Source organism: Bos taurus, chromosome 4, assembly GCF_002263795.3.
Source record: "Bos taurus isolate L1 Dominette 01449 registration number 42190680 breed Hereford chromosome 4, ARS-UCD2.0, whole genome shotgun sequence".
Taxonomy (NCBI): domain Eukaryota; kingdom Metazoa; phylum Chordata; class Mammalia; order Artiodactyla; family Bovidae; genus Bos; species Bos taurus.
Genome location: NC_037331.1, coordinates 118,108,547 through 118,122,560, shown reverse-complemented (window position 1 = coordinate 118,122,560; position 14,014 = coordinate 118,108,547). Strand labels below are relative to the sequence as shown.

The 14,014-nt window shown below is 48.9% G+C and overlaps 1 protein-coding gene across 6 annotated transcripts in view; it reads right to left on the bottom strand.

Moving 5' to 3' along the window:
• RNF32 (ring finger protein 32) overlaps positions 1–13,107 on the bottom strand; it is a 39,470-nt gene extending 26,363 nt beyond the window's left edge. For 4 of the 6 annotated variants that reach the window (XM_024990691.2, XM_024990692.2, XM_059885600.1 and 1 more), the window contains exons 1-3: positions 12,665–12,751; positions 10,156–10,247; positions 9,366–9,633 (exon numbers count right to left, since the gene is read on the bottom strand). In XM_024990691.2, the coding sequence (XP_024846459.1) occupies positions 9,366–9,633; positions 10,156–10,170 (283 nt within the window). In that variant the 5' untranslated portion in view covers positions 10,171–10,247; positions 12,665–12,751. 6 annotated transcript variants of the gene reach the window in all.
• Positions 13,108–14,014: the final 907 nt, after the last annotated feature.

The following is a 14,014-nucleotide window of genomic DNA, read 5'->3' as shown; positions in this document are numbered from 1 at the left end:
AACCAAAAGACTGGAGGAGGAAGCTAAGGTAATCTCAAAGTAGAAGAACACGGTAAAGGAGGAGACAGAAAATAAGAAAACTCAAGGATCAGTCTGACATCTGAAAGTCAGGCATTCCAGAAAGAAAAGAAAACAGAGAGTACACAACTTAAAGAAAATAGCCCAACGTCTCCCAGAAGAGGACACCTGTTTCTAGCCAGAGAGCACCCAGCAAGGCCGGAACGAAGGACTCACCCAAGTCCGGTCACTGTGATGCTGCAGAGGCAGAAAAAGATCCAAAGTACCAGGAGCCAGAAGCACATCAGATGCGTCCATAGCAACACGGACAGCAGGAGGCAGCCCTTCCAGCATCGTGAGATGGAGCTGTCCCTGTGAGAATCTCTCATCAGCCACAGGCCACGTCAGAGCGGCACACGGGTGTCTCCTGTCTGCTCCCTTGGACGGGGCCTCTCACACGCTGTTCCCCAGAAGTTCCTGCTACAATGGCACTGCGGGGTGCAGAAAGCTAAGGGGCAGGAGAGCCTCAGGGCTGCAGTCCACGGGAGGGTGCAGAGCAGAGGCCCAGGGCCCACAGCGCCGCACCAGTCCCGCAGAGCAACTGTCCAGTTGCGAGCACAATGTCTCCATGAAGATAAAACAAAAAGTCACCTACTGTATTTTAATGTACTGAGAGAGTATATTTTTGGAAGACATTCTGGGGGGCAGATTTTGGCTCTTTTCCTACGAGTTACTACAGCGTATTACAAAATTTTATGAATGAAAACAGTGAGATACTAACATAGAAACAGAAGCCCCAAATCATGCACATTCCCCCTCTCCCTCTCTCAGATAAACAGAGAAAACTCGCTGCACACGCAACGTGGTGCCACAAGCCAGCTAAGGAAGCAAGGCTCATGATTCGAGGGAAGAATCTAACTTTAATTGTTACATGAAATAATGTTCCCCAAATCATTTGCAAAATAAACTGGGCTGAGATCTAAGTGAAATGCAAAACTTCAAAAGTAGTGACGAAAAGACGGGAACATCTTTGCGATCTCAAGGATGGGTAAAGATGGAAACCCCCCAAATCATAAAGGATAACGAGAAAAACTGGTAGACGAAACAGCAGTTGGAGTGAAGAGTCTGTTCAAACGTACGATCAGACACAGACCCAGAGAGGGTAGTCTCCGTGGCGAAGTCAACACGGGATTCAGACAAAGAGGACGCTGAGAGCCCAGCATGGCGGCAAGAAAAGATGGGAACCCTAGAGCAGTATTAGGTTTGGGCAACAGTTAAGAGCGTGTGGGACTGTTGCAGGAAGGGCGACCAGGTCCCAGAGCCAGGCTCTTGTCTAACATTCGGGAATGAATTGATCAAGGAGACACATGTCTGACAAAGCCAGAGATTTACTGGGAAAGGGCACCTGGGCGGAGAGCAGGAGGGTAAGGGGACCCAGAACAGCTCTGCCACGCGGCTCGCGGCTCTGGTTTTACGTGATGGGATTAGCTTCCAGGCCGTCTTTAGCCCATCGTTCTGACTCAGGGTCCTTCCTGCTGGTGCACGCCCTGTTCAGCCAAGATGGAAGCCAGAGAGGAGGATTCTGGGAGGTGGTGGGACACGTGGTGTCTCCTTTTGACCTTTCCCGCACTCTTCGTGTGGGTGGTGGCTTATTAGTTCCATGTTCCTTACCAGGACCTCCAGTCATAAAACAACTCATGCAAATGGTTACCGTGGTGCCTGGCCAGGGAGGGCGGTTTTAGTCAGCGTGCTTCCCCTAACAGTCCCACCTCAGCAGTAGCTAACATGCATAATGCTAAGATGTTTTTTTCATTCCAAATCCGGACGCTCGTCCTGGTGTAATTTACAGCCTCAGGTGACGGTGCTGAGGCTCCTGATGGTTTCCGGAAGCTGTACGTGCAGACGGAAGGCGGTCACGAACCACTGTCGTGTGCGCCAAGCTGCGCACTTCCCGTGCGACACCGCATACAGGACGGGACTAGCGCTGCGAGCAGCTCTGCGGAGAAGGTCGGAGCTTCTGTCCGGCCCCGGGCTCCCCTTCACAGGGCAGCTCCCGCCTGCAGGCCTCTGGCTCCTTCTCCACCCGCCAGCCGCCCTCCGCCACCAGTTCAGTCGCTCAGTCGTGTCCGACTCTTTGCGACCCCATGAATCGCAGCACGCCAGGCCTCCCTGTCCATCACCAACTCCCGGAGTTCACTGAGACTCACGTCCATCGAGTCAGTGATGCCATCCAGCCATCTCATCCTCTGTCGTCCCCTTCTCCTCCTGCCCCCAATGCCTCCCAGCATCAGCGTCTTTTCCAATGAGTCAACTCTTCGCCTGAGGTGGCCAAAGTACTGGAGTTTCAGCTTTATCATCAGTCCTTCCAAAGAAATCCCAGGGCTAATCTCCTTCAGAATGGACTGGTTGGATCTCCTTGCAGTCCAAGGGACTCTCAAGAGTCTTCTCCAACACCACAGTTCAAAAACATCAATTCTTCGGCGCTCAGCTTTCTTCACAGTCCAACTCTCACATCCATACATGACCAATGGACAAAACATAGCCTTGACTAGACGGACCTTTGTTGGCAAAGTGATGTCTCTGCTTTTCAATATGCTGTCTAGGTTGGTCATAACTTTCCTTCCAAGGAGTAAGCGTCTTTTAATTTCATGGCTGCAGTCACCATCTGCAGTGATTTTGGAGCCCCCCAAAATAAAGTTTGACACTGTTTCCACTGTTTCCCCATCTATTTCCCATGAAGTGATGGGACTGGATGCCATGATCTGAGTTTTCTGAATGTTGAGCTTTAAACCAACTTTTTAACTCTCCTCTTTCACCTTCATCAAGAGGCTTTTTAGTTCCTCTTCACTTTCTGCCATAAGGGTGGTGTCATCTGCATATCTGAGGTTACTGATATTTCTCCCAGCAATCTTGATTCCAGCTTGTGCTTCTTCCAGTCCAGCATTTCTCATGATGTACTCTGCATATAATATGTTAAATAAGCAGGGTGACAATATACAGCCTTGACGTACTCCTTTTCCTATTTGGAACCAGTCTGTTGTTCCATGTCCAGTTCTAACTGTTGCTTCCTGACCTGCATACAATTTCTCAAGAGGCAGGTCAGGTGGTCTGGTATTCCCATTTCTTTCAGAATTTTCCACAGTTTATTGTGATCCACAGAGTCAAAGGCTTTGGCATAGTCAATAAAGCAGAAATAGGTGTTTTTCTGGAACTCTCTTGCTTTTTCCATGATCCAGCAGATGTTGGCAATTTGATCTCTGGTTCCTCTGCCTTTTCTAAAACCAGCTTGAACATCAGGAAGTTCACAGTTCACATATTGCTGAAGCCTGGCTTGGAGAATTTTGAGCATTACTTTACTAGCATGTGACTGCTGTGGGGGTAGAAAGTATTACAGGGTAGGGGCCCTTCCATGTTGGCTGGAGTTGAGCCTTTGGGGACCTGTCTTTCCAGACTTTAATTAGGACTTGAGTTCCTGGAGCATATAGTGGTGACTCTTTAGAATCTTTTGGGTCCTGGCTCATACCCCACAAGCATATATCCTGTTGGAACTGCCCAATGGCTATGGTATAAGACTGGAGGGTCTGAGCCTCTGGATCTAGGAAGAGGTCATTGACATAAACAATAGGTCTCCCATATAGCATCTCATAAAGACTAAGACCAACCTGTTCCTTAGGGGCAATGCGAGTGCGGAGGAGAGCTATTGGTAAAGCCTCCTTCCATCCCAGGGAGGTCTCCTGGGTTATCTTTTTTATTGCTGATTTTAAGAATTGATTGGCTCTTTCTACTTTTCCTGAAGATTGAGGCCTCCAGGCACAATGGAGATAATAAGTAATGCCCAATGCTTTTGAGACTCTTTGGGTGACCTTAGAAGTAAAGGATGCCCCACTGTCACTTTGTAATGACCTGGGCAGACCAAATCTTGGAATGATTTCATGGAGCAGTTTTTTTACCACCTCCTCAGCCTTCTCAGTCCTGGTGGGAAAGCGTTCAATCCATCCTGTGAATGTATCTATCACGAATAATAGGTATTTATACCCTTGGGAAACTGGTGTCTGGGTGAAGTCCACCTGCCAGTCCTCTCCTGGGTAGGCCCCACATCGTTGGGCAGGCTGGGCCAGCTGGGGTCTTCGAGCTCCTTGAGGGTTGTTTAACTGGCAAGTGGGACAAGAGGAGACCACCTGTCTTACAGTTGTTTGGAGGCCTGTTCCTCTGAAGGACCTTTCTAGTCATCTTTGGAGGGCCTTTTCTCCTAAATGAGTGGTGGCATGTAAGGAGTTAACCAGCTTCCATTGGAGGTTCCCAGGCAGAAAAAGGAGTCCCTCCTTTTGGAACCACCCCATATGATCTTCTTGAAAGCCCTCGCTCTTAGCTTGAAGAGTCTCACCTTCAGTATATGAAGGAGTTTCTGGCAGACTAGTCTGTGGAACTAAGGTGGCAATCCCTATTAGGTCATGGTTCTGTAATGCTGCTCTCCTAGCTGCCTGAGCAGCTGCTTGGTTCCCTCATGCCACTTCCGTGTTCCCTTTTTGGTGTCCTTTACAGTGGGAGACTGAAATCTCAGTGGGCAGATGGACTGCCTCCAAGAGTCGAAGAATCTGATCATCTGTATTTGATTGGGGACCCTCGGTGGTCAAGTGGCCCCTTTCTTTCCAAACAGCCGCATGTGCATGTAGCACCAGAAAGGCATACTTGGAGTCAGTGTAAATGGCTATTCTTTTTCCTTTTCCCAGCTGTAAAGCTCAAGTCAGGGCTACAAGCTCAGCTAATTGGGCTGAAGTACCTGGTGGCAGAGGCTTAGCCTCTATGGTCTCAAAATTGGAGACTACTGCATACCCGGCTCTTCTTTTTCCATCCAAGACAAAGCTGCTTCCATCGGTGTACCAGATTTCCTCAGGATTGGTCAGAGGATCTTCTGACAATCCCTCTCGGGGTTTTGTCCAGTGGTCCAAGGTTTCTAGACAGGACTGAAATGGGAGAGAGCCCTCGGGGGTAAGGAGGAGGGTGGCTGGGTTAAGAACCTCACAAGGGGATATAGTGAGGCCTGGATTTTCCATCAGCATTATTTGATATCTGAGGATTCTTTGATCAGACATCCATAAATGGCCTCTCCCATTTAGGAGTTGTTTTACTTGGTGGCTGGTAAAAATAGTTAGTTTGCTCCCAAAGGAGAGTTTTAAAGCGTCTTCTGTCATGATTGCAATAGGTGCAAGATTTCGAAGGCAGGGGGGCCAGTCTCGGGCAGTTGGATCGAGCCTCTTGGATAAGTAAGCTACAGGCTGGGGCTCAGATCCCAACCTCTGAGTTAACACTCCCAAGGCTATTCCCTCTCTTTCATGGACATAAAGTTGGACTGCTTTTTCTGGGTCTGGCAACCTCAAGGCAGGTGCCTGAGTTAAGGCCTGTTTTAGTGTAGCCTCTGCCTCCTTTTGAGGAGTTCCCCACATCAGTGGGATTGAATCATCTCGTCCCTTTAAGCTTTCATATAAGTGCTGGGAAATTAGACCCTAGTTGGGTATCCAGATTCTACAATAACCAGTTAGCCCCAGGAAAGCTCGCAATTGTTTTCGAGTCGTGGGGGAGGGCTACTGTACCTGATCAGAGGACAGCCTCCTGGACCCGTGTGTAATCTGAACTCCCAGGTAAGTGACCTTTGTCTCGACCATCTGTGCCTTAGCACAGGAGACTTTATATCCCCTTTCTGCCAAAAAGTTTAGAACCTGAATTGCATGTTGTTGGGCGCTTTTCTCATCTGCAGAGCAGATTAGTAGGTCATCTACGTATTGTAATATTTTCCCATTAGGTCCCAGGTCCAGATCTAGGAGATCCCGGCTAAGGGCTTGTCCAAACAGGTGGTGGCTATCTCTGAACCCCTGAGGTAATACTGTCCAAGCCATCTGTTGGTGTTTTTCTCCTGGGGCCTCCCACTCAAAGATAAAAAGGTATTGGGATTCTTTAGCCAGTGGTAAGCAAAAAAATGCATCTTTGAGATCCAAGACTGTAAACCACTTGGCACTGGGTGGGATTTCTCCCAAGATTACATAGGGATTGGGTACTGTGGGATGGAGGGGGACTACAGCTTCATTTATGATCCGGAGACCTTGAACCATTCGCCAGGTTCCGTCTTTTTTCTTTACTGAGAGGATTGGGGTGTTATATGGCGAACTGGTGGGGACCAATAGCCCACAAGCGAGGAATTTATTTATTAAAGGCTGTAGTCCCTCCCGAGCCTCTCTTTTGAGAGGATATTGTTTCCGGTTAGGAAACCGAGTGGGATCTCGGAGGACAATGGTGACCGGTTCAGCTTGGTGGGCTCGTCCAGGAATCCCCTGGTCCCACACCTGGGGGTTAATTTTGTCTTCCCATAGTTTTTGGTCCCTCTCTATTGAAGGTGTAACGGGTTCTTCAGTAGTGACCAGGAGCTGTAGAGCTCTGGGGGCTGAAAAACTTCCCATCACAAGGGTGGTCCCCAGTTCACTGAGTATATCTCTTCCCAATAAGGGGGTAGGACACTCAGGGACCACCAGAAACTGGTGGGAAATATTTGTCCATCCCAGCAACAAAGAAGTGCTCGGGTGAACCTTTTAGTAGTTGCTTTTCCTGTAGCTCCGCCACCAGGTCCCCAGCAAACCTCCTCTCCAGGCCCAGCATCATTTAAAAAATTTTATGGCGGTCCTCAAAAAATTAAATATAGAATTACCACACGGTCCAGCAATTCCTCTTCTTGGCACATGCCCCAAAGAATGGAAAGTGGAGACTCAAACAGGTATTTGTACAAAAAGCTTCCTGGCAGCACCATACATGGTAACTGAAACAGGAAACAACTCAAGCGCCCACCGACGGAATGGACAGACGTGCTGCATGCCGGCAAGCGGGTCGTGTGTGGGCCTAAACGAGGAGGAGGTTCTGATAGTGCTGCAACTGCCAGAACGAAGAACCCTGAAGACGTTACGCTGAGAGCAATAGGCCAGACACAAAAGGACAGATATTAAATGACTGAGCCAAAGTGGTCGGATTCTGAGAGACAGAGAGGAAACTCGTGGTTGCCAAGGTGGGGAGAGGGGCTGGGAGTGTGTAAGTGGGCAGAGTCTGGGGGGATGAAGGCATTGTGGAGATGGACAGCAGCGATGACCGCTGGGCAGCGGGAGCGCACTTACCGCCACTGAACGACACGCTTAACATGGCTGCAGTGGTGAACTTGACATATTTCATCACAACAGAAGTTCTAACCACAACCCCCCTCCCAGTCGGCCCCTCCCGGTTTCTCCCCAGTCTCCCCTTCTGCCCTACCCTCGCTCACCAGGCCGCAGCTCACTCTCCTTTCAGCAACTGAGGCACCCGAGCTGCCTTGCTTCAGAGCCCTTCGTGTGCCTCTGTCTCCGTCAAGAACATCCTGTTCTTTGGTGGTGGTGGTGAAGTCGCTCAGTCGTGTCCGACTCTTTGCGACCCTGTGGACTGTAGCCTGCCAGGCTCCTCCATCCACGGGATTCTCCAGGCAAGAGTACTGGAGTGGGTTGTCATTTTCTTCTCCAGGGGATCTTCCTGACCCAGGAATCGAACCTGGGCCTCCTGCATCGCAGGCAGATGATTTACCAACAAGCTATGAGGGAACTGCAGGGACAAATCCTCTTAACCCTGTGAATCTATGGTGGAAGCTGGCTGATGTTCACCAGCCTCCTCCTAGGTGCATGGCTGGATCTGCCCTCCCTTGCAAAAAATGAAAATAAATAAATAAAACCTTTTCTGTTCCTAGGTTTGCAGCTTACAATAGCTTGCACTTGTCTGTTAACACTGTAAAGCCGTGTAAAGGAGCCTCACGCGCCTTGCCCTGGGCCTCCCCAGATGCTAATGTGTCACGGGACCTGAGCGCGTGGTCCCATTCAGCTCGGCCTGTTGATCCAGCGCTGTTGATTCATCTGTCTGCCCCACTGGGCGTCCTCCTAGTCTCACTGAAGCCCGTCTGCTCTGCCCCAATTGCACATGTGCTCAGCTGGCTGCCCCTTGGGCCCCTCAGGACCTGGCCTGGCACCTCGGTCTTTGCTTCTCTTGACGCTTCTGTGGAGCCCGGGCAGGACCCTCCTTGTGGGCCAACTGATGCGTCCTCAGAGCAGACTGAGAGATGCTTCTCTGGCAGGAGTGTCTGGGAGGGGCCTGCGCCCTTCTGAGAGCCTGGCCCCAGACTTCCTCACGCGGTAAAGGTGCCGCCGCTTTCTCTGTGCAGTGAGTACAGCCCTGGGGCGACGCTCTGAGGCTGCGCCCAGGTCCGAGTCTCAGCACCACTCCCTGCTGGTTCCAGCATCCGGGTACCACTGTCATCTCTGTGCTTGTTGTTCAGTCATTAAGTCACGTCGGACTCTTTGTGACTGCGTGGACTGCAGCACACCAGGCTTTCCTGTCCTTCACTTTCTCCCATTGAGTCGGTGTTGCCATTCAACCATCTCATCTTCTGTTGTCCCCTTCTCTTCCTGTCCTCAATCTTTCCCAGCATCAGGGTCTTTTCTAATGAGTCGACTCTTTACATCAGGTGGCCAAAGTATTGGAGCTTCACGTTAGTCCTTCCGATGAGTATTCAGGGTTGATTTCCTTTAGGACTGACTGGTTTGATCTCCTTGAAGTCCAAAGGACTCTCGAGAGTCTTCTCCAGAAAAACAGTTTGAAAGCACCAATTCTTTGGCTGCCGCCTTCTTTATGGTCCACCTCTCACATCTGTACATGACTGCTGGAAGAACCATAGCTTTGACTATACGGACCTTTGTCGGCAAAGTGATGTGGCTGCTTTTTGTCATTATGGTCTTGGCCAGATGGTCATTTCCTATTTCTAGCCCCTATCTACTATATTTAATAGCTGTTAATCGACTGTAAGAAAGAGCCTTTCCTATTATTTATTCAATGATTTATTTCTATCACTGTAGATTAACAGATATTTACTTTATTGTCCTCTTACTTATTCTTGCTCTACTTATCATTACTGGGCTTCCCTTGTGGCTCAGCTGGTAGAGAATCCACTTGCAATGCGGGAGACCTGGGTTTGATCCCGGGTTGGGAAGATCCCCTGGAGAAGGGAAAGGCTACCCACTCCAGTATTCTGGCCTGGAGAATTCCATGGATTGTTTAGTCCATGGGGTCACAAAGAGTCAGACACGACCCAGCAACTTTCATTTATCATTACTATCTTTAATTTTTGCTCAAACTGTCCCCACCACTGTTTTTATTTTTTTTTTCCACCACTGTTTTTAAACTTTAGTACACACATATCTTTCTGTAAGATTATAAATTAAAATAATTTCTGTATCAGAGAAAATGGTACTATTCATCTCAACTAGATTCTTTAGCTCTAGTAAGTCAAAATAAGAGTGATGAGATCAGCTTACCTAAAGTTAATGGTGGTGGCTTTGGATCCAGAACATATTCTTTTTCTGGATCTTCCGCTTTAGGGCCACCTTGTGTGGTTTTCTTCAGTCCAGTATCTGTTGCTGCCTTTGCATTTCTTTTCAGAGACGTGGATCTGTTCCCTGTCTTTTGTACCCTTGTCTTAGAATAATCTGCTACTGAAAGACTTTGAAGTTGAAGATCATGTACAATGTGATCTTGTAAAGCCACTGCAGTGACTGCTAAGTTATCCTGTTTAGAGGAATGACCCTAAAAGCAGGAAAAAAGCCTTTTGGTTACATTATCTAATGGCCCATTTACAAGAAAGCTTACACTTTAATACTCAACCTTGATGGCATACCAGACCAGATCCAGTAGTAAAGAATGCTGCATGGATCGCTACCCAAGTCGGGGGACCAAAGGCCAGTCTCATTTATGTTAAGGACACAGTAACATCTTTTCACTTAATTACTAAGGCCTTAATCATAACAAGAATAAATACATTCTGACCTATAAAAGCTGTGCATGCCCGAGCACATTGTTTCACTATAATTAGATTAGGCAAAGCTTGTTTCTTTTATACTACAGAGAACCTTGCATTTAAGTGCATGTTTCTTTGGTGAAAACTTATACAAAATAAAATTGCTCTGCAGCTAAGAAATGCTAGCACCAAGCACTACAGCTGGCAGTGCCTCACTGATGCAAGGTTTGCAAACCATTTTTATACGGTCAAATAGCTGAGTTAAAACATATTCATGAGTAAAACAATGTGTTTTAAACAGGATTGTGTACCTTATTTCTTAACATGCTGATTCAGGAGAAGCTGTTGCTTAGCTATATCAAAGTATATCATCATTTCATATCCCAGTCCTTTAATTCTTCCACTGTAAAAAAGTCAACAGAAAGTCAAAGTTAGAGTGTGCATAAAACATCTGGTGAAGTTTATGGGGAAGAGATCAATTGAGGGTCTAACCGATGGTGAAGGACAGGACCGCCTACCACCACAGCCCACGCTCCGAGGTATGGTCTTGGAGGAATTCAAGCCAGTTGCATCTGGATCAGGCCCTGTCCTCAAGCAGTTCTCCAGTGAGTTGGGGGAAACATATTAATGTGACCGAGAACAATCCATTGCTAAATATAGTGATATCATGTGTGAATACAACAAAATTTCAGACTAAAAGATCAGAGAATGTAAGCAAAATGCTTCTTGAAAAGTCAAAGTGTTAGTTGCTGTGACTTTTTGCAACCCCATGGACTGTAGCCCGCCAGGCTCCTCTGATCATGGGATTTCCCAGGCTTGAATACTCAAGTGGGTTGCCATTTCCTTCTCCAGGGGATCTTCCTGATCCAGGGATCGAACGTGGGTCTCCTGCATTGCAGAATCTTTACCATCTGAGACTTCGGGGAAGCCTCTTAAAGAGATAATACTAAACCTGGGATTTGAAGGACAAAGAGTGGGCGATGAACATGCTGCTCAAAGCATGAGGAAAGCAAAGGCATTCCAGAACTCAGCAGAGGTTTGCGTTTCAGAGGAGAAGGGAACAGTGGATGCCCTGGGATGGAGGAGGAGCGCTCTGTGACTTACCCCCACTAAGGGTACAGACTACAGAATGTGAGCCAGGTTCCAGTCTTGCTCTGTTTGCAAAATACATAGCATATCTGAGTCTGCTTTCCCATCTCAAGACACACGCACAGCACTTTCCATGCAAGACTGTCAGGATTAAATGACACAGCCCAATTCCCTTCAAAGCTGGAGGAAGAATTCGGAGTTGACCCTGTCAGTTTTTAGACAAGGGTATATCTTATGATTCTTTATCATCTGAGAAGACAAGACGCCAAAATACACTGGGGTGGGGAGAGACAGTACCCTGTTGAAGTCATCTAGGGACCAGTATTGAGGGCCTGACTGTAAGAGGAGAAAGGAAGTAATCCCTCATGTGTGTCTCAGGATGGACACCTACATCCAGTTAGTCCCACAGTATGAACTTCCTAAGGAGAGAGTGTCCAAAAAGAAATGTAGAATGAGAAAAGTCAGGGCTTAGCTGCTGCCAAGATCCCCTAGAAGTGAGGTGACCGTTTCCATGGCAACCTCATTCCCCTTACATTCCGGCTTCAAGAGAAGCATGAACGAAGTTTCCTTCCAATGTTTCATCACAGCAGTCTAGGCTGGAGAAATGGCAGAAGACATTTAAAATGCTGAAAGATCACTACCAGAATCTTCTACTTTCAAAACGCCCACAACCTGGCAGAGTACAATTTACATCATCCTAAAAATTGTTCAATAATCACAGCTAACCATCTGCAGTTGACAGTTTTATCTCGTGTAAGCCATTGTGATTAACATCAGGATAAGAGCTTTTAAAAACGGTGCCCCTTGTAAGTCCTATAGTGTCATTAAATTTCAGTATTAGAAACTATTTTCAAGTATTTAGTCCAATTTCATTTTTTTGAGGTATAGTCCAACTTCATTTTGGGTCGCAAAGAGTCGGACGCAACTGAGCTCGCACGTGCGTGCACGCACACACACTAACTTCATTTTAAAATGAGAAAACGCATCCGGAGATTACTGACTCCTCCAAAATTATATAATTAGTCTGTGGCAATGGTAGGGCTAGAAAGTTAATCCTTACCCAGTATTTAGAGCTAAAATTAATAGGAATATTCTTTCTTTGTAAATTCCATTGTTAACAATTAGTTAAAAGATGTAGGACTTGGTAACAAAAAACCACTACTGTGGTGCCAAAGTAATTAGTTACCAATTTGTCTAAGTGACTTTAAGCTAATTTATAGACACGCTAGTTAAAAACACAGGCATACAAGAGAAACCCAAGTTTTAAAAGACAATTGGACACTGTCTTATTACGTTTTATAACTTAGGAATCCCTTGTTTTACGTTTTTGATGAGACTGCACCTAGGTTGGCCAGAAGCACAGAGACATATGTAAAATGACGTCCTCGGGTCCCTGGGTACCAGTAGTTTGACCAAGTCCCCAGGACGCTCAAGCCCCAGGAGCCCCCCCCCCCCGCCCCCCCACCTCCCGTCCTCCTCCAGGGAGGATACGGCGCTATAGCACGTTATTTATTGAAGAACATCCGCGCACAGCACACGGGAGGAATCAGCAGTTCACTCTGAGTGCAAGGGTCAACTGTACACGTGAAGGGTTTCAGTAACGGATTCTCAAGCATTGACCCTTCAGGCCCTCCCAAGGGATGGCCGCGGAGCAGGTGGGCTGTCCTGGGGACAGTGCCGACCGCTTTCGCTCGCAGGGCGTCCCCTTCCTTTCCTTCCCGCGTTCCCTACCGGAGACCACATCTGCAGCGCAATCCACCCCGCCTGCCGCAACGCCCACCGCAACGCCCACAGCGGCCGGAGCCCTCCACCGACGCGGCTCGCCGTTGCCTAGCAACCACCGTCGCGCCAGGCTAGCACCAGTGCGCATGCTCATCAGCCCCTTGCCTCCCGGGGCCGGGAGCCGCTTTCCGGAGGCCCGCCGCGGCTCTGCCACACTGCGCATGCTCGCCGGTCCCGCCCCTCTTGCCGCCGCATCGCGCATGCTTGCCGGCCCTGCCGGGCGCCCACTATGACCCGGCGGGGCTTTCTTACCGCGCGCGCTCGTCGGCCGCGCGCTGCACAGGCCGCGCCGCGCGTGCTCGCTCGCCCGGCCCTCGCTCGGGGGCGCGGCGCGCGCGCAGGCGTGCGGGCGGAGCGCGGGGCGTGGGGTCGCGAGGGACGGGCTAGCGTGCGGCCGGGCCCGGGGCGCTCTCTCCGCGGCTCTCTCCCCACGCGCCCCGCGCGGTTCCTGGAGCCCGCCGGCCCCGGGCCGCCGGGCCGCCGTCTTGCCTCGGTTGTGGCTTGGACTCGCCTGGGTCCCCCTGGTTTCCCTTCTCTAAGCATCACATCACGCACTACCCGTTGTCCAGAGTCCGAAAACCACTGTGTCGTACATGTCTTTGGCTTTTTAGTCGTTAGAGGTGAGCTTGGATCCAGTACTTAACGCCGCACTCTGGCCCAACCCGGAGACCAACAGAAGCTTCTTGAGACACTGACTCAGTTGTACTATTTCAACTTTCATTCAAATGAAGTTCAGCTGAAAGTACAGAGACAACATACAAAATGCAAATAGTCCCTTTTTTCTCCACTCCTCTGAAAGCGAGGTCTAAAGAACTTACCAAGTTGGTTGGAAATAGATCGTTGATTGTTGAAGGCCACGTTAGTGACGTAACATGGGAATGAATGGTATTATATTGATGAAACAAGGCAATTAGAAGCTTCATTGAAGATTTTTTTCCCTCAGTTCAGATCAGTCGCTCAGTCGTGTCCGACTCTCTGCGACCCCATGAATCGCAGCACACCAGGCCTCCCTGTCCATCACCAACTCCCGGAGTTAAGTCCATCGAGTCAGTGATGCCATCCAGCCATCTCATCCTCTGTCGTCCCCTTCTCCTCCTGCCCCCAATCCCTCCCAGCATCAGAGTCTTTTCCAATGCATCAACTCTTCCCATGAGGTGGCCAAAGTACTGGAATTTCAGCTTCAGCATCATTCCTTCCAAAGAAATCCCAGGGCTGATCTCCTTCAGAATGGACTGGTTGGATCTCCTTGCAGTCCAAGGGACTCTCAAGAGTCTTCTCCAACACCACAGTTCAAAAGCA